Source organism: Pan troglodytes, chromosome 3 (assembly GCF_028858775.2).
Source record: "Pan troglodytes isolate AG18354 chromosome 3, NHGRI_mPanTro3-v2.0_pri, whole genome shotgun sequence".
Classification (NCBI taxonomy): Eukaryota; Metazoa; Chordata; class Mammalia; order Primates; family Hominidae; genus Pan; species Pan troglodytes.
Window position 1 is genome coordinate 155,520,813 of NC_072401.2, and position 26,841 is coordinate 155,547,653.

At 43.6% G+C, this 26,841-nt stretch overlaps 1 protein-coding gene across 4 annotated transcripts in view; it reads right to left on the bottom strand.

The window, feature by feature from the left end:
• The window catches only part of RNF175 (ring finger protein 175), a 49,673-nt gene extending 28,415 nt beyond the window's left edge, over positions 1 to 21,258 (bottom strand). For 2 of the 4 annotated variants that reach the window (XM_016952427.2, XM_001155746.6), the window contains exons 1-3: positions 21,095 to 21,258; positions 12,732 to 12,769; positions 9,815 to 9,956 (exon numbers count right to left, since the gene is read on the bottom strand). In XM_016952427.2, coding sequence (XP_016807916.1) covers positions 9,815 to 9,956; positions 12,732 to 12,769; positions 21,095 to 21,160 — 246 coding nt within the window. In that variant the 5' untranslated portion in view covers positions 21,161 to 21,258. Of the gene's footprint in view, positions 1 to 9,814; positions 9,998 to 12,731; positions 12,770 to 21,094 lie in introns of all 4 variants that reach the window. The other 2 variants (XM_009448422.3, XM_063809152.1) reach the window with 2 other exon arrangements.
• Positions 21,259 to 26,841: the final 5,583 nt, after the last annotated feature.

Consider the following 26,841-nt stretch of genomic DNA (forward strand, 5'->3'; position numbering starts at 1 on the left):
TATTGATATAGTTGGATTAATATCTACCATGTATGTAACTATTTTCTATTTGTTGCACTTGTTCCTTGCATCTTTCTCCCTCTCTCTCTGCCTTCTCTGGTTTTAACTGGGTATTTTATGAGATTCCATTTTCTCTCCTCTATTAGTATATCAATTATACTCCTTTACAATTATTTCTAGTGGTTTCTCTAGAGTTGCAAAATACATCCATAACTAATCCAAGTCCATTCTCAAATAACACTTACAGCTTTGTTGGTATTATAGGTACCTTATAACAGAAATCACAATTCCTCCCTCCGATTTCTTATAATACTGCTATCATTCATTTCAGTTATCCATATAACATAATCACCCAATACACTGTTCCTATGTTTACTTTGAACAATTAATCTATTAGAGGAATTAAGAATAAGAAATAGGGCCGGGTGTGGTGGCTCATGCCAGTAATCCCAGCACTTTGGGAGACTGAGGTGGGTGGATCATGAGGTCAGGAGTTTGAGACCAGCCTGACCAACATGGTGAAACCTCGTCTCTACGAAATACAAAAATTAGCTGGGTGTTGGGGCAGGCGCCTGTAATCCTAGCTACTTGGGAGGCTGAGGCAGGAGAATTGCTTGAACCCAGGAGGCGACGGGTACAGTGAGCCGAGATCACGCCATTGTACTCCAGTGACAGAGCGAGACTCTGTCTCAAAATAAAAAATAAAAGAAAGAAAGAAAGAAAAAGTTTTATTTTATCTCTATTTATTCTTTCTCTGACATTCTTTCTTTCTTTATGTAGATTATCTGAGTTTCTGGCCTAAATCACTTTACTTCTTTCTGAAGAACTTTTAAAAAACACTTCTTACAGGTCAGAACTACTGGTAATGAATTCCTCATTTTTTGTTTGCCTGATAAAGTCTTTATTTCTCTTTCACTTTGAAGTGAATTTCTCTGGATATAGAATCCTAGACTGCTGGGATTTTTTCTTTCAATACTTTAAATATTTTACTTCACTTTCTTCTTGTTTGCATAGTTTGTTTTTCCCCTCTCTGGCTGCTTTTAAGGTTTTCCTTCATCTTTGGCTTTCCGTAGTGTGAATTTGATATACCCAGGTATAGATTTCTTGGTATTTACCCTACTTGGTGTTCTCTGAGTTTCTTGGATTTGTGGTTTGGTGTCTCCTTAATCTTGAAAAATTATTGGTCATTATTATTTCAAATATTTTTTCAGTTCCATTATCTCTTCTTCTCCTTTTGGTATTCCAGTATGTGTATGTTATATTTTTTGAAAATGTTCCATAGTTCTTAGATATCCTGTTCTATTTTCTTTTCACTCTTTTTTTCTCTTTGCATCTCATTTTGGGAAGTTTCTACTGACATTATCTTCAAGCTCACTAATTCCTTCCTCAGCTTTGTCCAATCTATTGATGAGGCCATTCAAGACATTCTTCCTTTCTGGTACCATTTTTTTTTTGTTTTATTTTTAGCATTTTAAAAGGTTCTTTGTAAGTTTCCACTTCTCTGATTACATTATCCATCTATACTTGGATGTTGTCTACTTTTTCCATTAGAGATCTAAGCATATTAGCCATCATTATTTTAAGTTTTATTTTATTTTTAATTGAAAAATAATAATTGTATATATTTATGAAGTACAATGTGATGTTTCTGTACATGTATACATTGTGAAATGATCAAATCAGGCTAATTAGCATATCTATCACCTTAAATATTTATCATTTTTTTGCAGTGAGAACATTTAAAAATCCTCTCTTAGCTATTTTGAGACATTCAATATGTTTATGTTAACTACAGTCACCATGCTGTGCAATAGAATACCAGAATTTATTCCTCATATCTAACTGAAACTTTGTACTTGTTTACCAGTATGTCTTCTTTCCCCATCTACCCACCCCTCTACGGCCTCTGGTAGCCACCATTCTACTCTACTTCTGTGAGTTTGACTTTTTAATCATAATTATTTTAAATTCCTGGTCTGATAATTCCAAAATCTCTCCCATATCTGAGTCTGGTTCTTTATCTCTTCAGACTGTGTTTTTTTCCTCCTTCTAGCATGATTTGTAATATTTGGTTGAAAAGCAGACATGATGTATTGAGTAATAGAAGCTGAGATAAACAGGCCTTTAGTGTGAGGTTTTGTATTAATTTGGCTAGGAGTTGGGCTGTGTTTAATGTTTGCTGTAGTTGTAGGTGTCAAAGGCTTCAATTTCCACTAGTGTCCTTGTTTCTGTCTCTGCGGTTGTCTTTGGGTTTCCCTAAACATTCCTTCTTATATAGAGTGTAAGCCTTGCAGCTCTTTCAGCTCTAACTTTTGGCTATTACACTGGACACCTGTTGATGTGGTGGCAGGGTGTAAGGATAGTGGGAGCATTCTGTTATCATATGGTTAAGTCTCTTTTAGGCCTGTGTCCCTGGGGTGGCCTTTACAAGTGTTTCTCAACTATTTTGTTTCCCCTTAGGTGACACAGGAAGGCTAGAGGGAGCTGGAGTTGGGTTATTTCTCTCCCCTCATATTGGATGAGGCTCTGATCAATCTTTTCCCTTGCTGTGGTAGGCCTTGTTATGGAGAACATTCTGGATCTGCTTCAAAGTGGTCACTTTTCCCCTCCCCTGCTGGAAGCATGAGAGCACTTCTTGGGCTTTCATTGTCAGACCCCGGTGGGGTAGCTGGAGGTAAAACCTAAACAAAATGTGGGGTCCCTGACTGTGGCTCCCAGGAGTTTCTCACTCTCACACTACTCTATGCACTGCTTCCAGCAATCCTTCAGAGTTACTACATTTGATATGGCATTGTCACTTCTGCTTTCGGGAAGGAGATCTCAGCTGTGATTTCCTGCATTCATCTGTCTCTCTAGATTTTGAGGTGGTGGTTTTCCCTGTGACCTCAATTCTCTGACAGGTCCAAGAAAAGCCATTGATAATCAGTTTGGCCCGTTTTTTTCTTGTTGTAAAAGTGCTGACTTCCAAGCTTTTTATATGTTGGAGCTGAAACCAGAAGTCCTTCCTATTTTTTAAAATTTCATCATTTTAAATATTAGGAAACAAAGGCTCCTTGTGGTTAAATGAGTAGCTAGAATCTTCCCACTTCTAAGCCAGTACTCTTTCCTTTCACCATCCTGCCACATTCGGTTGGTGCAAAAGTAATTGTTGTTTTTGCTATTAAAAGTAATGGGAAAAACCACAATCACTTTTGCACCAACCTACTATATCTCACAAAATCAGCCCAGGAAAATGTCCTCAGAAAAAGCATGAGACTGAATAGCTGGGCATGGTGGCTCACGCCCGTAATCCCAGCACCTTGGGAGGCCAGCCAAGGCAGGCGGATCACCTGAGGTCAGGAGTTTGAAACCAGCCTGGCCAACATAGTGAAACCCCGTCTCTACTAAAATAAAAAAATTAGCTGGGCGCAGTGTCAGGCACCTGTAATCCCAGCTACTCAGGAGGCTGAGGCAGGAGAATCTCTTGAACCTGGGAGGCAGAGGTTGCAGTGAGCCGAGATCATGCCACTGCACTCCACCTGGGTGACAGAGTGAGATTCTGTTCCAAAAAAAAAAAAAAAAAAAAAAAAAAAAAAAATTCAGGCAGAATAGAAGGGGGTGGCAAGGCAGTATAAGCAGATGTACTGCTTTGAAAAAAAACAATTCATTATCTCCTCATAGAGGATGTAAATCAATGGTTGAGCATTCTCTCTAGCTTTACAAAAGTGTCCAGAAAAGGATTCTTTTATTAGCAAACTGCTTTTACAGCATATGATTACGTTTGCACAAACGTTATAAACAAACAGTATCTATTGGATGCTTTCGGAGTCAACTAATAGTACTGAACACTTACTATGGATCAGCCACTGTACTAGAAATTCAGAGATATTTAATGAGCTTGTTCTTGATATGAGAGCAAATAACTAGTGAGGTTGGATTCTAGCCTCTCTGCAACTAATTAGTTATATGCCCTTGGCCAAGGTTTTTAATTTCTCTGAACTATATTTCACAAAGGGGATAAAAAATAATCACCTCTCAAGGTAACTGAGGTAATGTACAGAAAGCACTTATCATAGCTGTAATAATAATAGTAATTTATATATAGTAATTTTACGTATAATTATTATGAGTATTATAGTAATTATAATATATATTAATATGTTCCTAATATTGATAGAGGTTACAATATCAAGTCATGGAGATAAATTTCACTATGTAGCCCCTTGTAGAAAAGAGCCAGCAACGTTGTGAATCTTATAAACATGTTCAAAGCTCTCAGTAGCTAGTCTTATACATGCCAAGAAAAACAATTAAAAGCTAGCTTCTCTCTGGATGATAGGGCAATTTAGGTCAGCATTTATGGACACATGTCTGTCAAATTCCATCCCAAAGACTTTAAATTCAGTAGTGTATTAGGCCGTGGTTTTTTTTGATATTGTTCACCCAAGTATAAGAAAGCTGGAAACCAGTGTTAGAATAAGCTAGTGGTACTCTCGAAACAATTTCAAGCTCAAATGGTTGCAGACGTCACCAAGAGTGCCTGAAATGGCTGTGCTCTGATGACCACTCTGGAGGTGAATCCCCAAGAAGGAATGCAAAGCATGGGGCAAAGTCAAAGCTGCAGCATGGGAGAGCCTGGCCTCTCATCTTGAGCCACAGATTGAGTAGCCCCTCAATAGAGACATGCAGGGGAATGGGGCTACTCAACCTGTTCCTTTGGGACAATACCAATAATTAGATGGATTGATGTGCAAAGAAGTAGAATATATTCCAGAGACCAACAAAGTCTATGAGCTAACCCAGCAGAGTCTCAAGGCACCATGAGACCTGAATCTGTCCTTGACTATGGTGGGGGCAACTTTATGCAGGCTCCTGGCTTTGTCAAAGTGCTAGACAGGATCACCATGATCATTATCATCATGAGAGGCATGATAACAGGCACCTGGTCACCTCCAAGGTGATCCTTAGGACTACAGAGCCCCACTGGGTAGCCATAAAACATAGGAGCTGTGTGACAGAGGGACGTAGACATAGCAAACTTAGAGAGCAAAAGTGGGGTGACTAAAGGAGTCAGGGGGAGGTGGCAGTCAAAAGCAAGTCCCTGGAGAGGCACTGCAGGTAGCACAGCTTGTGCAGTTAGCAACAGGACACAACTCAGATGACTCCAGCTAACCAACAGAGGTCAGGGTCCGGGGTGTCCACCTAGTCCAGTGTAGCCTGAGTCATCTAAGGTCAGACCCTTCAATGGCCACAAGTCCTTAAAGGGGATTCTGAGGCATAGGCAGGTCTGTCTCTGGCCAGGTAGAGCCAGTGTGTAAGTGCCACACTTACACTTACTGGTGCAGTGACACACCCCCTCCAAGAGTTGACACAAGAGCAGCTGCTTCAAATATAAAATAAGGATGGTCTTTGTGCATATGCCACCTCAAAAATCACCAAATCTGGCCAGGCGCAGTGGCTCATACCTGTAATCCCAGCACTTTGGGAGGCCAAGGCGGGTGGATCACCAGAGGTCAGGAGTTTCAGACCAGCCTGGCCAACATGGTGAAACCCCATCTCTACTAAAAAATACAAAATTAGCCGGGTGTGGTGGTGGGCGCCTGTAATCTCAGCTACTCGGGAGGCTGAGGCTGGAGAATCACTTGAACCCGGGAGATGGAGGTTGCGGTGAGCCGAGATCGCGCCATTGCACTTCAGCCTGGGCAACAAGAGCAAAACTCCGTCTTAAAGAAAAAAAAAATCATCAAACGAAAATGTTGCAGGAGTGGTGCGACACAGTGCGAGTCAAGGGCTCCTGGAGCATTGTTTCCTTTCAAGGTCGGGGGCTTCCTATGCAAAATCCACACCTGTGTTACTATGGAAAAAGAACATTTTTTTCTACATCAATTTAGAGATAATGATTAATTTTAAAGAAAGAATGCATAAGGCTATGAACTGATTCCTTATGAATCCAGGTTTCTTCCTACATGAGGACTCTAGAAATTTTATCTTAGATACTTCCATTTTGCAGATAAGGAAACCATAGTTAGATATATTTAAAGAACTTTTCTTTGATATGAGTGAAGAACTAGTGAGGTTTGATTCTAGTTTCATTCACTTAAAAACATTATCCAAGTGCAATATATAGAGTGTTTATTATAATTGATAAGACAACGGTGACATGGCAGAAAATGGATACATTTGCTTTATAACAATAAAATGAGATTCCCCTTTCTAAAGAAAATGTTCAAAATTGCCTAAACTTAAATGTAATACAGAACTCAAAAGAATTCCTTTAGACCCTGTACTATATAGGAAATAAATTCTATGACAGGTAATAATAAAATAATATATTGGTCTAAGTCAACACTTCATATGTTGCAGGCAAGTTGAGTCCCTCAGGCTCTATAATGGCCATTCCAAGACCCAGAACCATGTAGAGTGTTAACTGAGGACCTTTTCCCTTTGCAACACTTCTCCATTTAGTCCATGTTTGAATCTAAACCAGAGGATTTTAAAGTGTGGTTCCAGGACCGGCAGCTTCAACATTACCAGCACCATGAGGGAACTTGTTAGACATGCAAATTCTTGGGTCCCTGTTGAATCTGAAACTCTACATTCAGGACCCGGAAACTTGATTTAACAAGCTCTCTAGATGATTCTGATGCACCTTGCTCTAACCATTGAGAAATACTACTCTAAACATTGTGATGGCAAGGTCTCAGGCCCAACAAGGCCCACAGTATGACTCTCTGGCTCTGGTGGTGAACATACTTGAATGAGATTGGTCTGTGAAAACGAAATCTTGCTCCATGTTGCTGAGGTCAGTGCAGTGTGTGCATGAACACATTTCCATGGATATGCAAACCATTAATGCCAAGATAGTTTACTACTAATGAAACAACATTAGACAGTGTCTTAGTGCATTTTGTGCTGCTATACTAGAATATGACAGATTGAGTAATTTACAATGAAAAGAAATTTATTTCTCACAGTTCTGGAGGCTCAGAAGTCCAAGATTGAATGGCTGGCATCTGGTGAGGGCCATCTTGCTGTATCATTTCATGGCATAAGACAAGAGGGCCAGAGAAAATGAGAGAGAGAAACTCATCCTTTTATAAGGAACCTACTCCTGCAATAAAGGCATTAGTCCATTCATGAAGGCAGAGCCCTCATGACCTAATTGCTTCTCATTAGGCCCCACCTCCCAACACTGTTGCATTGAGTATTATGTTTCCAACACATGAACTTTGGGGACACTCTCAAACCACAGCATTCTGCTCTGGCTCCAAAGTCATGTTTTTCTCACACATAAAATATATTCATTTCATCCCAATTGCCCCAAAGTCTTAACTTGTTCTGGTAAAAGTCCAGTGTCTCATCTAAATCAGATATGGATGAGACTCAAGGCACAATTCATCCTGAGGCAAATTCCCCTCTAGCTGTGAGCCTGTGAAATTAACAAGTTCTCTTCTTCCAAAATACAATGACAGGTCAGGCAGAGGATAGACATTCCCATTCCAAAAGGGAGAAATAGGCAAGAAGAAAGGAGTAACAGGCCCCAAGCGAGTCTAAAACTTAACAAGGTAAACAATACTAAATCCTAAAACTTGAGGATAATCTTCTTTGACTCCATGTCCTACTTTCTGGGCATAGTGAGGTAGGGTTTGGAACCTTGAGGCCTCAGGAACAGCCTTGCCCCCATGGCTTTGCTAGGCTTGGCCCACACAACTCTCACAGGTTGGAATCTCATGTCCATAGCTCTCCTAGGCTGGAGTTGCATGCTGCATGCCCATAGCTCTCCTAGGCTGGAGTTGCATGCTGCATGCCCATAGCTCTCCTAGGCTGGAGTTGCATGCTGGTAGTTGTGTAGTTCTGGGACTTGGGGGCATCCCCACCCCGAAGGGCTCCCCTAGGCCTAGTGAGGACTCTCTGCTATGGCTGTGACTCCACACTTCTGCTTGGCATTGTCCTCCTAGGCACTCTCTGTGGCAGCTCTGCCCCAAGACAAGTTTTTGCTTAGGCCCTCTGGTTGTCTGCAACATCCTTTGAAATCTAAGTGGAGGCTGCCATGGCCTCACAGCATGTGCCTACAGAATTAGCGCCACCAAAGTTTATAGATTGTACCTTCCAGAGCCACAGGTTGAGCTGCACCTGGGCTCCCTGGAGCCACAGCTGAAGCAGCCAAGGAGAATGATGCTGGAATTCAAGGAGCAGAGTCCTGAGGTGGCCCTGCTCACTGGTCTTGTGTAGGGTACAATGGGGAGTCACCCCAAACCATTCTACTCTCCTAGAGCTCTGGGCTTGTGATGGGAGGGGCATCCTTGAAGGTCACTGAAATGCCTTCAGGGTCATTTTCCTGTTGTCTTGATTACTTGCACCTGGCTTCCTTCTAGCTGTGTTAATCCCCTTTATCAAAGGGTCACTTGGCTGTACTGCAAGTCTTTTTATTCTTTACATAGCCAGGCTGTGAGTTTTCCAAATTTTATATTGTTTCTCTTTTACTTATAAATTCCATCTTTAAATCATTTATCTCTTCTTTCATTTTACTATATGCAGTTAAAAGAAGCCATGCAGGTCCTTCAATATATTGCTTAGAAATTTCTTTCACCAGATATCCTGGTTCATTGCTCTTAACTCTGCCTTCCATAAAGCCCTCCAGCATGGACACAGTTAAGCCAAGTTCTTTGTGACTTTATAATGAGGATGGCCGTTACTTCAGTTTCCGATACCTTGTTCCTCATTTTCTGTCTAAGACCTCAGGATAATGGCTTCTATTGTTCATATTTCTACCAACATTCTGACCATGACCACTTAAGTGATCGCTAAAAAGTTTCAGCCTTTCTCTATAGTTCTTTTCTTCTTCTGAGCCCTCACTAGACTTGCCTTTAATACTCCATTACAGCAAGACCAGCTGTTTCTAGCCTGTTCCTTCAAACTCTTCCAGCCTCTGCCCAATTACACAGTTCCAAAGCTGCTTCCCCATTTTCAGGCATTTGTTATAGTAACAGACCCACTTCTTGGTATCAATTTTCTTTCTTAGTCTGTTTTCTGCTGTTATAACAGAATACCACAGACTGGGTAATAAATAATAAACAGCAATGTATTGCCTCATGGTCTGGAGGCTGGAAAGTACAAGACAGAGGGATTTGCATCTTGCAAGGGCCTTCTTGCTGTGTCATCTCATGGCAGAAGGTGAGAGGGCAAGACAGAATGAGAGAGAAAATGGGCCCACATTCATATTTTTATAATAAACCCACTCCCACAATAATTAATGGCATTAATCCATTCACAAGGGCAGAGCCCTTATGGCCAAATCGCCTCTTATTAGGCCCCACCTCCCAGTACTGTTGCATTGGGGATTAAATCTCCAACACAAGAACTTTGGGGGATACATTCAAACCACAGCAGACACCCTAAACCATTTCTTTTGGCTATTCTAATCCTCCTTTTCCTGGACTGTTGGCAGAAGTTGTTCATGCATGAAAGGAAAACTGGTTTACTTAAACCAGGGTTTTTCAGTCTTGGCACCATTGACATTTTAGGCCAGATAATTTTTGTTGTGGGGAGCTGTTCTGCATTGGAGGATGTTTTCCAGCATCCCTGGCCTCTATCCACCAGGTGCCAGTTGCAACTCCGCTCCCCCTTTTCACCCCCCACAAGTCTTGACAGTCAAAAATGTTTCCAGACATGGCCAAATGTCTCCCGGGAGTGAAATTGCACTTGGTTGAGAACCACTGACTTAAACCAAGGCAGTTCCTTCAAAGTGCTAACCAAGGGAGAACATGTCCTGGAAAAAAACAGTCAAGCTGATACAAGCTGGAGCAGGCTCCCAGCAGCCACGGGGGTGACTCACGTTGTAGGATCGGCCATGCCTCTGTCTCCACTGAACCAGCACTATCTGGGCAATGACCAGAACGCAGAGGAAGATCAAGATCATTTCCACGTGCATGGAATCGTGGCCCCGGTGCATCTTGTACATCCTCTCCTGCTGCAGGCTGGAACCAGCAAAATGAGGTCATCTGAAAAAGCCCTCAACCTTGCGCATTTAGCAAAAAAAAAAAAAAAAAAAAAAAAAAAAACAAGTTTGGCTTACAAAAAGCAACAGGGGATTTCAAATATAAGGGTTGGTAAGCTTTGATTGTAAAGTTTTTCTAAGTTTTTCTTGGTTTCTTCCCTTTCCCTAGATCTGGAGAAGGAGCAGCTGGGAGGAGGAGCCTGACTTTCTTAGCAAAACCAGTTCCTTTTCTTTCCCATGTGGTTGGCCTCAGCCTTGTCTTTTAAGTTAAGTGATGGGGCTAAAAAAACTAATGAGCCCCAGGAAGACCTGGGGTCCAGTCCCTGATCTGCCACTTCATTGCCTCACAACCTTGGGGAAGTCATTTATCCTCTCTGAGCCTCAGTTTCCTCATTTGCAAATTTCAAATAACCATCCTTCTGTAACTGACAAGGTTGTTGTAAGACTATAAAGCACATGTTATTTTATTTGTGTCTATATAAGGAATAATTATTATTGAGCTGCATCATATGAAACTTCAATTTTTGAAAGTCAAAAACAGTCAAATGTTGGTAATTTTAAATCATTTGCTACTATTTCAAGTAAAAGGATACCCTGCAGATGGTGCTTATGCCAGAGGAGAGAATATTATCCACGGGGCAATGGAAAGCTTCTGAATGAGTTGTATAAATTGTTACAGGACTATAATAGAGAGAAAGAATAGGCTTAAGTATTATCTTAGACATGCACAAACATTCCCATGATGGCTGAATGTTCCCATTTTAGCTGGATGCTTAGTTTTGCACAATTGTAGAGAAAATCAACAAAATAGTTTGTCATCTCTTTTAACGTTCTGGGATAGCCTCGATGAAAACCTAGAGCAGTGGTTCTTGACCTTGTCTGTAAGTTAGGAATCACTGGGAAGCTTTAAAAAAATCTTAACCCCCCATATCCAGATCAATTAGATGACCATTTCTGGGTGTTGGGGGCTGAATTTCACACTCTCAAAATTCATACACTGACGTCCTAATCCCCTGTACTTCAACATGCCAACCAAAACCTGCCAGCACCTTAATCTTGGACTTTCAGCCTCCAGAACTGTGAGAAAATAAATTTCTGATTTTTAAGCCACCTATTCTGTGGTATTTTGTTATGGTATTCCTAGCAAATTAATACAGATTTGCAGAATGGGATGTGACATAGGAATTTTTCAGGCATCCCATGTGATTTTAAGGGGCAGCCAAGATTGAGAACCACGAGCCTAGCAGAAGAGAAAGAGGCCCAGGGTCAAGATGAGTGAACATGGGGAAAAATTATGAATGCTGTCAGTTACTTTCTAAATACTGGTTATCATTATCTTTCATCCTTAGTGTGGCACCATCAGTCACAAAATCTCTTAAAGTTAAGTTTCCACTTACGTCTGGTTACAATATGCAGTTAGCTAATGTACCACCCAGAAAACACCACAGGGTAACAGTCTGTGCCGCGAGATAGTGACCTTTTAAAGGCACTTGATGGGTATGTGGGTTGGGTTCTCTCCCTCTGCCAGCATTTCTACAGCTACTCCAAAGAGCAGTGAATGCCTCAGAAAAGGGTCTCATCCAAATCCCAAGGGTGCCCCCTGCTGGAAAAGGTGTAGAAATCAGCCCACAGAGCCCAGTAAATACTCCTGCTCAAGTTCAGTTTCTTTGAGAGGGATTCTTAGAATGTCAGTGCTGGAAGTTACCATAGATGGAATGAATCTCCCTCATTTATCAAATGACGAAGATGAAATCCATATCAGGTAAGCAACTTGAATAAAATTACATGGCTCTTAGTCTCTCTATTGGAAGCTGAGCTCAGGAGACAGGAATGATTTCTAGAAGCTCATTTAAACAAACAAACAAGCAAAAAACAAACTTGTTCCCCTGAAGATATGGGAAGAAAAATGAAAAGAGTACAAGTGCTTAGTTGTGGTTTATACAGCTCCAAATCTAAAATAGCTGTTTAACATTCTATATAATTAACAGACTTTGAACTTACGGCATATAGATAAAAGAGTGACTTCATCATCAGTCTAAAATAGGATTTGCATAGATATAAAATAAAATATGCTTTATGAGATTAATCTATTAATCTGTTATATGAGATTAATCTATTAATCTGTTACATGAGATTAATCTATTAATCTGTTATATGAGATTAATCTATTAATCTGTTATATGAGATTAATCTATTAATCTGTTATATGAGATTAATCTATTAATCTGTTATATCAGATTGTAATAAAAATGCATCTCAAATTGGTTAGCCTATGTTGAAGTACTTTGAAAAGTATATATTGGTGTACAAATGTAGTATTTTCCTTTTTGAGTAGGAATATATCCAAAATTGACTCCTGTAATACAAAAAAGGAGGAGCTTTTCATTCTTATTTCACTTCATGTGGTGCTCACAGGGCCCAATGGCCCTACAGTATGCACCAGAACACAGGGGCAATGGTATAGGAACAAAACCAGTGTATCTTGTGCCTAAAATAAATAGTAACTTGACACAGCCATATTTTGAAGGATATATTAATCCACCTTTGTGGGACTGCATGATCTTTTCCTACAGATCATGCTGTAGAAAACAGATGAAATCCATGCATTTTGGTCTGTAGTATTTGTGTATCCTACCCCATCTTCTCTATCCTGGAAAATTTACAAATAAAATGATGACTTCATTCATTTTCTCAACTGTTAAGATAAAAATCTAATTTTTAGCAAAACAACTCTTAAAAAATACTAATTACTTACTTCCATGTGTCTTCTGCAGAAAGCTTTGTATGAGAGAGCTGAAAAACATAAAAAGGGCCCTTATCAAAAAATGTCCTTATTTTCTTGGTTTTTCTGTGAAAGCAATATATGGGAAACCCAGACCATGAAAAATAACAATGTCACATAGTATTTGAATAATTTGGGATAAAAGTCCTAGTAAAATAATTTGCTTACAGAACTAAAACAACACAAACAAAAAAAGAGTAATCAGGTCACTATTAATAAATATTTGATCCTGTTCCTGGATCAGAGAATCAGATGAGGCTCCATTTCAGTGGTTTTGTTTTGGCAAATCAGTCAAAGTTACAGAGAGTGGTCTCCCAATAGGCCATGCTACTCTGGCTTCTAGGATATGAAGTGTGAGTCTGAGCATCCCTAAAAAACATCTGTTTTGCTGGTATCTTAAATGATTGCAGTGAGTAAATATCTCCAATCTCAGTGAGTAAATATCATTTCCAAGTTCAAAGTTTCAGAGACAGAGCTGACCAGAGGCTCCGTTGATTTGGAGCATTCTTGTACTCTCCTGTTAGGAAGGCATCATTACTGACCCCAGGGAAGGGAGTAATCTGGGCTTGTGCCCTTACAAATTGAGCTGGAAAGCACAGAGATCGTCTCCAGAACCATGCTTTTTGGATGACCTGCAGAGTCCACCCATGGACTATGTTTTCTAGATTATTGCTAACCCACTACATTTGGTCATTTGAAACCTTTAAGGCCAATCATTGGAAAGACGTAATCGTGTAACTTTGGTGGAGAGCACAGAAGAGCATAGACAACCAATGTTTTTGCCCCCAAAGCAGAAGTTAGCAGAAAGGGACCTGTGGAACAAAGGAGGAGACTCATGCACCTTGACTACCTGAGGCTTGCTTCACTCCTGGAACTCAACACTTGAGCCCAGATGTTGTGACCTCCATTTGAATATTAGGGACCCACCTGGTGGGATCACCTGGGGGCAGGGAGCCATGGAGAAGTTGCCAGTATTACCCCCTGTGCCACCCACTTCTTCTTTCCTGGCATCACCCAGAAAGGTCCTGGCATTGTGCAAATATTGCCTAAACTTATACTTTTCTATTTCATCCAAAGCCTTGTTCTCTCTTAAATGTGAGAAAGAAAACCTTAAAAGTACTAGAAGAAAACATGGGTAAACATGTTTATAATTCTGCAGTGGAAAAGGCATTTTTAAGTATAATGTAGAGCCCAGAAATTATAAAGTTAAAAAATGACAGATTTTGAGGACATTTAAAATAAAATACATTATAGTCCTCAATATTTGAAAGACAAATTGAACTGGGGAAAGCACAACATATGTGAGGGGCAAAAAAACTAAAAAGCATATGTAAAAAGGGCTTTTATAATTTAATCAAAAAGAGACAGTCCAAAAGGGCAAAGTACATGAATGAGAAATTCACGAATTGAGATATACAAATGACACATAAATTTATGGAAAGGTGTTCAAACTCACCAGTGATAACTGTGTTTAAAAAAAAGTAATGAGGACTTCTATTGAAACACGGTAAATAAAAAAAGTGCACTTACCTCCTCTCCCTCCCCAAACACCACTAGAACAATAGCAAAAGGACATAAACCTCCAAGTCCAAGGAGAATGAGAGAGGAGTCCAGAGCAGCCAATTCTGAAACTGACCAGCAGATGGGCCAGCGGAAAGGGACACTGGGACACCACAGGGCAAAAGACACCGAAGCCCACCAGCATGCGGGCAGTGCAGAGCAGAATGTGTGTGCTAAGACCCTCAGGAGGGCTGTGGATTGCGGGCTCCTAGGGCGTCTAGAAGTGGGGGATGCAACCGGGGTTAGTAACAGAAGGTTCACTGAAAGTCAGTTTAAGGTTTGGAGGCCCCCACACTAGCAGAATACTAGTGGCTAAACCGGAGGCCCGGGCCAAGAGGCACCAGGCATGTGGAGGGAGAGTAGAGGACACTGGCAGCCCTCATCTGAGTCTAGAGAGCCCTAGCACCATCCTCCCTGGCAGCATCACCTCTAGATCCGGCTGCAGGGGCCCTGCCTTGCTTTACAGGACCCCGGACATCTCAAACCCTGAAACACAAAATAACTGTGTTGTTATCTTCTCTCTCTCTCTCTTTTTTTTTTCCCGAGGTGGAGTCTTGCTTTTGTCACCCAGGCTACAGTGCAATGGTGCGATCTCAGCTCACTGCAACCTCTGCCTCCCGGGTTCAAGCGATTCTCCTGCCTTAGCCTCTTGAGTAGCTGGGACTACAGGCACTCGCCACCATGCCCGGCTAAATTTTTCTATTTTTAGTAGAGACGGGGTTTTGCCATGTTGGCCAGGCTGGTCTCCAACTCCTGACCTCAGGTGATCCGCCCACCTCGACCTCTCAAAGTGCTGAGATTACAGGCGTGAGCCACTGTGCCTGGTGTCTTTTCTGTCTCTTAAGAAAATATTTTGAGGCCGGGCGTGGTGGCTCACACCTGTAATCCCAGCACTTTGGGAGGCCAAGGCAGGCGGATCACAAGGTCAGGAGATCGAGACCATCCTGGCTAACATGGTGAAACCCCGTCTCTACTAAAAATACAAAAAATTAGCCTGGCGTGGTTGTAGGCGCCTGTAGTCCCAGCTACTCAGGAGGATGAGGTAGGAGAATGGTGTGAACCCGGGAGGTGGAGCTTGCAGTGAGCTGAGATCGCGCCACTGCACTCCAGCCTGGGTGACAGAGCAAGACTCCGTCTCAAAAAAAAAAAAAAAAAAAAAAAAATTATGAAAGTCTGGTAACTGATTGAGTGAGTAGACCTTGATTGGAGAGAGATGATGTAGGGCTGACACCCCAGGGGACTGGCAGGTTGGGGAGAAGAAAAAGAATAGCCTGTGCTCTGGGAAACTGGAGATAAAGTTTTGAAATTTGGCCATCCCAAACCATCTAAGTGGGATCTTGGCTGACCAGGCTCCTCAATTAACTGCAGTGAGGTAGTCTGGGAGCAGCTTGGAACTGCTTGGAAATCCCGAGTCTGAAAAGTGAGATGTGTGGTGGGAGATCCTATCTACCACAGCTTCCTTGGGAGTCAGTGGGGTCAGTCCACATCCCTGGTTTAGGCACCGTAGTGGGTTGAATTGTGTCCTCCCAAAAGATATGTTTGAGTCCTAACCCCCAGTACCTGTGAATGTGATCTTATTTGGCAATAGGGTATTTGCAGATGTAATTGAGGACCTCAGAATAAGACCATCTGGATTTAGGGCAGGTCTAAATCCAATGCCTAGTGTCCTTGCAAGAGAAAGGAGCGGAAGATTTGACATCCAGAGACACAGACACAGAATAGCAAGGCAGAGTAGATGGCCGTGTGAAGACAGAAGCAGGAACCGGAGGGATGCAGCCACAAGCCAGGAACACCTGGAGTCACCAGAGACTGGAAGGGGCAAGTAAGAAGTCTCCCCTAGAGTCTTTAGAGGGAGCATGACCCTGTTGACACCTAGATTTTGAACTCCTGGCCTCCAGAACTGTGAGATAATACATTTTTTTGTTGTTATGGAAGACCTAGGAAACTAGTACAGGTACATTGAAACTTCCATCTTCCCTGTCCCAGCAGATCCTTGCTACCACTCAAGCCTGCAGCCAGCACTGCAGGTAGGGAGAATGTGGCTACACGGGCCACAAGTGGACCTGCAGGCAGGGCTGTGAGAGCAGATCAGTTGATGATACTTAGACATGTGGCACGAGGGCCTCCATTTGTGCTCTTGGCCTAGGCATGTTAGACATGGGCTTGCCCACTTGGCTGGCAGCCAGACATGCCCCTTACACAGGGAATGAATCAATTTAAGCCAAGAGAAAAGACCTATAGATGGACAGTCCTTGTTCTCCCTACGAAAAGGCCCAGCCAGGTCACCCTCCACTGAAGCCTGCCTGTCAACAAGCTTTCCCTGCTAGCAAGAGCTTAACAGTGCTGTACTGTCTCACCTCAGACACAAGTGAACAGTCAAAGATCACAAGACGTTTGAGACAGGAAAGAGTTCTGCACCCATGATGACAAGAACACTGTGCTTTAAAGAATATAGAAAAACAACCAAAAGCTCTTAGAAATTAAAAACAGGAAGACAGAAATAAAAACTCAAATGAAGAATCGAAGATAAATTGAAGAACTCAGAAAGAATTAAAAAAAAAAAAACTCAAAGACATGGAAAACAGAAGAGAAAATATAAGAATATTAGTGAATTGGGCTAGGAAATCTCCTCATATCCCCCCCCCCCAAAAAAAAATGAGTTCTAGAACCAGAGAAGAAGATAACAGATGGCAGGAAGTTTAAAAGAAATTACACAAGAAAATTTCCAAGGACTGAAAGATACCTGTTTTAAAAATGAAATGCTCACCAAGTACCCAGCCCGATGGATGAAAAAGACCCATATTTTTATATATCTGCATAAAAGAATCTGTAAGATCTACAAAATGATAACACAGATTCATATTTACTGACATAGAAATATTTTCATGACATATTCTGAACAGCAAAAGCATGCTTCAAAACAGTTGTGTATAATCTGAGCCTATTTATGTAAATGTATAGTTACATAAAGAGACATCTGTAATAAAAAAGCCCAGAAGAGTGGCTCCCAAGACATTAACAGGAATGCTCCATGGGTGGTGATACATCCTGGGCATTTACTTTTTTTTTATACTTCTTTACATTAAGTGTATCCTACATGAACATATGTCACTGAAAAGAACAATACAAAAGTAAGCTTGCCTCTGTCCTCTTTTTTATCCCTTTCCTTGTCTGATCAGTAGCCATGTCCTTTTTATCCCTGTTCCAGCACCACATTTGTATCAATCTCTTATATCTTTCTTTTGGCTAGCTAAATTTGTGTGAGCTCCAGATGCTTCTGAATGCCTCCTACATAGCCCCACTTGGGACTCTCTCTCTCAGATATGTGAATTAACCTGCCCTAAAGTGAACATACTTGTTTCCCCCCAGGCTGCTCCCACTTCGGTGTCCCCCCTCCCCCATCTCAGTTAATAGCATCCTGTCCTATCTATCCAATTGCTCAAAGCAGAAAAGCCTGGGGCATCATCCTTGCCCCTAACCAACCCTGTACCTCCAACCCACTACTCTCCTGTTGACCCTACCTATAAATGCCTCACAAACATGCCCCCTTCTCTCCACCCCTATGGCTTCTATGCCATTCATTTTGTCATTCATTCAGCAAATATGGAGTGGTGCCTCCCATGTGCCAGCCGCTGGGTGAAGAGCTGGCATTCAAGGGTTAGAAAGACAAACAAGGTGTCTGTTCTCATGAATAGGACCTTGTGTTCTAGAGGAAATGATGCACAATAAACAAGCAAACAAAACAACTGCCTAATGAAGTAAATTATATGAAGAAAATAAAATGTGTGATAAAGAATTACCAGCAGAGGGCAAGGGCTGTCACTCTTTAGATAGGGTGGCTAGGGGAGGATGAGATGGAGGCCAGCATGCAGGGTGTCCCCCTCCTCTGAGGCCCTTGCCTTCGCTCTCTTCCCTCTTCAAACAGTAAGAGTGTTCCCATTAAAGGTAGACTGATCCTATTGTCTTCCTGCCTGAAATCCAACATGGCTCACAAGGCCTTGTATCCCATTTCAGCCTCTCCTCTCTCCACTGCCCCTGCACACCCTCTGCTCCAGCCAAGCAGAGCTTTCCTGTCCCTGAATGCTCTCCCTCCACTCCCAGCCTCCATGCTGGGTTGCCTCATTTCTGCTCACCCTTGGATCCCACTTACTCCAGGACACCCTTTTGGTGAGGCCCCTACCAGGATATCTACTGACCTCGAACATTGTTACCAGACTGCATTGCTGATGACTAATTTACTTACCTGAATCTGTAGGTGGCCAGCACTGGCCTCATCCCCCCACTGAATCCTCATGTCTGGTGCATGGCACACTCAATGTGTTTGGAGACTGCCACCCCGATTGGCTTTCATTATCTCTCACCTGAACTGCTGCCTCCAAACTGATTTTGTCACTTTCAACTCTTCCCTCACAAAACCCTCCTGTTAGAAAAATCTTTCTAAACCAAGTGGCAAAGCCAGAACAATGAACTCAGAAACTAGTGATGACCCTGGACCACATGTGAGTGCCAGGTAGGAATGTTAGGTTTAGAGGGCTGTATTCATTGGTAAGGAATTCATGTCACAAGGCAAGGCCGCATGCCTGTGGGTGGAGAGGAGGGGCTGTGTATGGCCTGCTCCCAGGCAGAGAGCAGTTTTGGGGAAGTGGTGGGTCCTCTCAGCTCTCAGGAGAAATCCGAGCCTGGAAAGCAAGCCTCAGACAAGCAGAAGAGGGAACTCCTAAACCCATGGTCTCTGCTCTCTTACACTCCAAATTTAAGGAGTTTCAAACATACCTAACCAGTTGCAGTCTCAAAAGACCCCAGGGGTTGTAGCTGGGGAGGTGGAGGATGGCGAATAGGGAGATGGTGTTTGTCCAGTAAGGTATGCTGGACTTAGGGTCTTACATCATAAGATTGTACGTTACTGTTCATTTATTCATTCAATACATATTTATTGAGGCCCTGCCATTTGCTGAGACTGTTCTAGGTCCTGGAAATACAGGAGCGAGCAAGGCAGACCACATGGCTTTTCTGCTGGAGCTTTCATGCTGAAGGAGGTTCTTAGACAATCAAATACACACATAGACATACTTCAGGTAGTGATAAGGGTGATGAAGGAAAATAAAATAGGGTGAGGTTCAAACCAAAGGGAAGCTATCAGATAATAGGCTGGTCAGTAACTATCTCTGTTTTCACTTTCTTATCCCTAGCTCTAGTAAAGTCAAGAAACCAGCACTTCTTGAACTTTGATGTGCAAATGAATCACCCTGGGATCTGGTTAAAATGCGGATTTCAATTCAGTGGGTCTGGCATGGGAACTGAGACTGCATTTTTAACAGGCTCCCAGGTAATGCCTTGGCTGCTGGTTCCTGGACCACACTGTCTTGCCATATGGGATTAAGGGAAAAGCTGTGAGTCCCTCCTAGGGCAGCCTCAACAGAGAGGCCATACCTCCTGAGGGCAGCAGACTAGGCAGTGATGCCAGCCTTAAGGAAGAGCAAAGATCAGCAGCAAATCCACCAATACTAGATCCTCTGACACTCCTGGCATGCATTCATCAATTCAGAACCTCCCTTTCGATAATCTGGGTTTGAAACCAGCAAGAAAGTCATGGAGTTTCATTTTAAGTTTCCCCATTTTGTGGTACACAAGCCCCTCCACAGCCTAGCCCACCCTCATTTTTTGCTATAAGCATTCCTGACCCCTAGGTTTCTGCCAGTCAGAGTGGACAGTCCCCTCTCTCTGCCTTGTCCCATGGCCATCCATCCCAATATTTAAAAAAAAAAAATCTCCAAGCCATTTGGTACTGTTGTTCCCTCCATCTAGAATTCTCTGGCCCACGAGGTCAGATCCTGTCCATTCCCCAACACCCAGCTCGAACGCCACGCCCTCACGGGTTGGAGGAGAAGGGGGTTAGTCAGGAGCAAGCCCTTCTCAGAAATCCTACAGTTCTTTGCCTGAACCTATTTTGGGACATTAATCTCTTCCTACCCGCTCTGTGAGTGATTTTTGTTGTTGTTTAAGAGTTATCTTTGCCCTTAAGAGTTATTTTTGTCCTCGTTTTACGGATGGGATTTGGGTTCCTCCAGGTAAGACCTACCCTCCTCCACCCCCAAATCCTCCTGGTACCTGGATGTAGCCTAAGAAGAATTGTCCTATGAATGAAGAATAAATTAAGATTGGGTTTGCAATTGACGCCAGCAGAAGCAGAAATGGGCTAGGTTGAGCACCAGGCAAGACAAGCTGACGATCAGGGTACACATCTTGAATCAGAAACCCTGGGCACAGACCAGCAGTCTGCGTGGTAACAGGCCCTCCGAGTTATTCTGATGACACTCGAGTTTGAGAACCAGGGCGGTCTAGCCAAAAGCCTGCAGTACACCCCTTCCCCTCTCTCGCAGCTTACGACCTTGACCCTGGGCTCTGGGGGCTTCCGCCGAGGAGGGAGGAGGGCACAGGCGGTCACTAAGGAGGGCGGGAGTGGAAGGGGTGAGCCTGGAAGAGAAAGTGCGAGGATGCGAACAGAGGGATGGAGCGAAGGAAGAGGATCAGAAGGAGGAAAGGAAGGTAGCGGGGAGGGCACAGAAGTGGGGAGGGAGGGAGTGGAGGAGGGACTGGCACCCCGCACGGTGGCATCTTCCAGAAGGTCATGCCTCCGTCCCCACGTCTTTCCAGGGCCGGTTCTCCCCGGTGGGGCCCGGGGTCTTGGAGACCAGTCTGTGCAGCCTGCCCGGCACCAGCGTGAGCCCCGGGACCCCGGCCTGGCGTCCCCCACGCCCGCGCCCCCGCGCCACTACCTGCTCCTGCTGCGGGGGGGCCTCCAGCACCGGCGCTGCCTTCCGCGCCGCCGCCCCCGCGGCCATGCCTGAGCCACTGTGCCTTCTCCAGGGCACAGCGCCTGCCGGGGAGGGTCCCGCAGAGTCCGCAGAAGGAGGCGCCGCGGGGCCTCGGGAGCCGAGGGTGAGAGCCGGATCTGCGGCGGCGGCGGAGCGGCGGCCCTGCCCGGGTTGTGCGGGGCGGGAGATGGGAGCCTCCCGGCACGCCCCGCCTCCGCCCCCTGCACGCTGGCCAGCGTCCTCCCCAGCAGCGGCCTCGAGGTCCCGGTCGCCAGCACCCCCGGTTCCTTCAGGACCTCAGGCCTCCCATTCAGCCAGCCATTGTCGCCGATAAAGCGTCCTGAGCCCTACCGGCTGCGTGTGGCGGGAAGCCCGGTTTTGTTACCGGGCGGCAGGACTGGAGGAGGGGTCAGAGGTGGGTAGGGAGAGAGAGGGGAGTAGAGGAGTGAGAAATGGCGGTGGGGGGGCGAGGGGTGCTGGGGAGGAAGAGAAGAGAGAGAGAGAGTTTCCTCTCCCTCAGAGGTGTTTATTAGGAGGCAGGAGTTCGGGTGGCTGTGCAGATACAGACTTACCTCAGTTATCTGTGCTTCCTCCAAAGATGATGGAGAGAAACTCCAATCTAGGGAGAGCGCAGACCATCTTGGCCCCTATGCTGCTCCAGGCCATGCAGGGCCCCTGCGACGCAAGCATCTTGCCTTTGCCCCTCTACCTCCAGGGTCTCCCCTCCCGCCTTTACAACTTAGGCCTAAGCCTGGCTTCAAGGTTGAGAACAAGCTGGAACGTTTAGGCAAGCCTTTAGAAATACCTGGGTGTTGAAAAGAGGAGCACAGAATTAGATGATGTGTCCTACGAAATACGGCTTACCCCTTTCCAGTTTGTGATGGCTTGTATTTGTCAACACCAAAAAGGAGGTGAACGGACCAAGATGGACATTTCTCTGCCATTGTGGAACGTAGAGCCTAACAGGGGATAGAGAAAAATAAGCATCTAAGTACAATTTATCACGGATGGTGCCTTGGTTTTCCAGCCTTAACTGGGCATCAGAATCCTATGGAGGAATGCTGAGTTTGTTAAAACTCAGAGTGCTGGCCAAGCACAGTGGCTGATGCCTTTAATCCCAGCACTTTGGGAGGACAGGGCGGGCGGATTGCTTGAACCTAGGAGTTTGAGACCAGCCTAGGCAACATGGTGAAGCCCCATCTCTATAAAATATACAAAAGTGAGCTGGGCGTGGTACACCTGTAGCCCCAGCTACTCAGGAGGTTGAGGCTGGAGGATCGCTGGAGCCCGGGAGGTTCAGGCTGCAGTAAGCCGTGATGGAACCACTGCACTTCTGCCTGGACAACAGAGCGAGACTCTATCAAAAAACAAAACAAAAATCTTCAGATTGCTGGAGTTGAGCCCTAGAGTTTTTAATATAGTAGGTCTAGGGTGGGGCCTGAGCATTTGTCTTTTGAACAAGTTTTCAGGTGCCGCTGGGGCTGTTACCTACATCTGAAGACTACCTTGTAGCATGATCAGAGTGTGTTGGAAAGAGTGTCTGAGATGGAGAGAACAGCGGACGCAAGGGCCAGAATGCTGGAGAAGGCATAATGAATTGGAGAAATAAAAATCATGGTTAACATTGATAGAATGCTTACCGTGTGCCAGGTGCCGTCCTGAGCACTCTACCTGTGTTAGCTCATTCAGTCTTCCTGACAATCCTGTGAGGTGGGCATTGTGACTGTCCGTGTTTTACACGGGAGAACACTGAAGCACAGAGAGGTCCAGAAGTTTGTTCAAGTTTTGAAGCTAATAGGTGGGGCAGTGGGAATTTGAACCCAGACAAAACTGACTTCATGGTCTGGGTTCTTAATCTCTCAAGGAAGTAGCTGCGAAGGTCAGCAAGGGCCAGATCCACGTAAATCATATTAAACAGTTTGGACTGTAGCCTCAGGAGAATGAGAAGCCATTACCGAGTTTTAAGCAAGAAAATGACAATACCAGACTTGCCTTTTGGCTTCAAGAGTGGGGAAGAGGGCTATGACTATGACTCAAGACAGAGAGACCAGCCAGAAAGCTATTGCTGTAGTTTCAGCTCTAAGGATGACAGTGGCCTTGGTGGTGAGAGTGTGTGCAGGGACAGAGTGGAGGGGAGATGGAGAGATGTGTTTGGGGATGGGAGATCTAGGTAATAGAATCTACTGTACTTGACTCATCTCCAAGGATGGTGCCCAGGCATGTGGCTTGGGCAGTCTAGCATTTGGGCAGACAGTGCTGCCATTGCTGAGAATGGGAACATTGAAAGAGCAGCAGATTTGGGGACACAAAAATAGTGGGTTCATTTGGACATGTTACTTCTCTACCTATCTTGTGGCCTGCCTTCATGTGGCAAGAGCCATTTTTTCTCTCCAGCCCAGGATATCCTCACATTCATCTAGATTCTCCCAAGGCAGCAAAATAATAAAATGAAAATAGTCCATATGGAGATAGATGTTCCCTTTCTATAAAATTCTGACCTGTTATTGTTATATAAGTCTTAGGTCCCTGATTTGAAACTCTCTCTCCTGATTGATTGGCACCAAAAAGACCCACATACTTCACTGGAGACCCATGTATGCACAAAGGTATCATCTTCCTTCTGGCTTCAGCTCAGCAATCATATCAGAATAAAACTCAAAAAGTGCATTTCTTCCCCATCAGTAATGATGGCTTTGCTCTAATCTATCCTCCTCTTATACCTGGTTTCTTCTATGATCAAATTGCAGATATTCAGAATGAATATTTAATTTCCCAGTCAGTTAGGCAATGCTTTCTGGAGTAGTTCACTGAAACAAGGTTAATTAATTTGAAATTTTGTTTTCCAAATCAAATGGTTGGCGGCTGACTCTGTCTTCTGTCCTGGAATAGATGAACTGTATTCTGCTGCTTAACACTAATCTCTTCAGCATTTTAGCTGTAGTCTGTGCATCCTCCTTCATGTCCCGCAATATAGAGTCCTGAGGTGGTTTTAATGATGTAATGGAAGAAATTAGCTAATGTGGTAAATGCGTTTGAGAAACAAGGTGGGGTCAAGAATCACTAGTCAGTTGATTGTCATATTTGGTGCAGGAATCAACAGACTCAAGGAACAGAATGGGCACATACATTTATGGAAAACTAGTTTCATGAGAGGAGTAGCAAATCAGCAGAAAAAAATAGATTATTTAGTAATTGGTTTATCCATAAGAAAAAAAAATTATACCATACCAGCACAAAACTGGTGGTTAGAAAGCAAAAGTTTATCTAAAAGAATGTTTTTATGGTCTCAAGATAAGAAAAGATATATTAAACAAGACTCACAAAGAACAAATGGCAAAGAAAAAAGTCTGCCTGTATTAAAATGAAAAATTTCTGTACAACAGAAACTTGCTGTTAAAAAAGAGGCAAGCCATGAACCAGAATATATTTGTATATATCTCATTGACAAAGGACTAGTACTCAGAATAAGTAGAACTGCTAGAGATTAATTTTTAAAAAGCGTAGATCAATAGAAATGGGCAAGGGATATAAATCAATTTGTATAAATAAAATTATGAGACTTTAAAAATAATTTTAAGGGAATTAATGATTGAATTTATTAATATGTGGATTAATTCAGAGTACACACTTCACAGGAATGCTTGTATATGTTCAGTTACTTGTTCCGCTGTGGCTCCCTTCAGCCTTCCTACCCTAGACCACTCAGCAATTTTCCCCATTTCTCCTCCACTTTCTTGGGGCCACCAAACTTCCTTGGGCCAGTGGTGCCACCTAATGGTTAGATCTTGCAGAATGCCATTGTATTGCTTTACAAATGATCTTTTTCAAGTAACTTCCATTTTCAATTTACTCCTTTCCTCATTTCTCATCTTTTCATATTTCATATACCATATACAGATATCTCATGTCTTTTTCATATTCCCAGATAAAATGTGTATTTGATCCCTAGCATTAAGCTAGAATAAATGATTCAGAATGTCTCCAGCCAGGTGCAGTGCTGGTCACATGTGGAATAGGATGGCAGAGGGAGACTCCAGGCAACTGGCAGAACTTCTCCTCTGTGAAGGGGATAGCAAGAGCAGGTTCATCTACATGAGGGCAGGGCAGGGAAGTAAAAATCCATCCAGGATGTGTGAATATCCAAGAGCTTGTCTGATCTCAGAAATCAGTATGAAAAAGACACCAAACTTTCTGGACTCCAGTGGTTCTTTGGGCCAGGGTTGGCTTTGTTATAAATAGGAATAATCGCCCAAGAGGGGAGGAATGCTGAAGCCAGGTCCCATCTTGGCTGATGAAATAGCTGCATAGGAATGACTAGGCTAACTTCTTTTCAGTCATCCTAACCCTCCATTCCACCCCCTCCCCAAACTCCTTTCTGGGTGCTAGGTTGGTCTTCACATGCAGACACTAGTTCCTTAGAATTGACAGAAATCCTGCAAGTTGGTCTGATTCCCAACTGTCGGGGTTCCTGACTTACAGTCCCAGTTTTCCTTGGTCCCTCTGCCTAACTGGATAGACATTTTCATCTTCCTTTAATTAAATCTGTTTTTGCCTAAGCACTAGTACTCAAGACAAATGAAAGATTTTTTTATCTCACCCTTTAATTATTAGTATTGTAACACTATTGATTTCCACTCTCTTGGGCTAAAATGTATGGTGTTTAGCTATATTATGGTTACATGGCTTTTTGTGAGCTGGCTTGTAGCCCTAATTGCCATTTATAACATTGCTTCTATGGGAAAGTGCATTCTGCCTTTCAAACCACAGCCTTCCAAACACACGAACACAGTTCATTTGTGAGCTGGGAACCATCAGTATTAATGTCTCTTGGCCCATGGCAGCCCCACAACCAAATGACATGTGGTTTAAGGTTCGTGTAACAGCCGGTTCATTTAAATAATGTTAGCTAGGACTCAGCTTTCAGGTTCTCGGATTTCTGGTTAATTTCGAATAGAAGAGGCAGCAGAGTTGTAGCATTCAGACAGTGTATATATGGTGCTCCCTGCTCCTTATTGAGTAATGGCACATTCTTTCTTTTAATGGTTTACCCTGCAGGTTTTAGGAGTCAGCCTCTTCTGAAGGCAAGCTTTTCAGTTCTGTTGAACAATTGATCTTGGAAAAGAAGAACTCCTTTTAAAGGACAACTATACTTTCAAGCCTGGAAGTTCAGCTAGGGTCATTCCAGTTTATTGAGTCCAGGGGCCCTCTCAGCAGGAGGGAAAACCACATTTAAATCCTTGATGGGGCTCCTTCTCCATCTTTCTGCTTGTCTTCCTTTCCCCAGTGCCTCCTCTAAGAAGTTTCTTCTTTACTAAGTTAGAAGCCAAACAGCCCGTCCCAGGCAAGCTAGTCTCCACAGTCCTAGCTATAAAAAGAGTTAATATTTATCAAACACCTACAGTGTGCCAAGGCACTGGCTAAGTGTGATACATGTCTGATATCATTTAATCCTCAAAAGGACTCCCAGTGGCCGGGCGCGGTGGCTCACGCCTGTAATCCCAGCACTTTGGGAAGCCGAGGCGGGCGGATCACGAGGTCAGGTGATCGAGACCATCCTGGCTAACACGGTGAAACCCCGTCTCTACTAAAAATACAAAAAATTAGCCGGGCGTGGTAGCGGACGCCTGTAGTCCCAGCTACTAGGGAGGCTGAGGCAGGAGAATGGCGTGAACCCGGGAGGCGGAGCTTGCAGTGAGCCGAGATCGCGC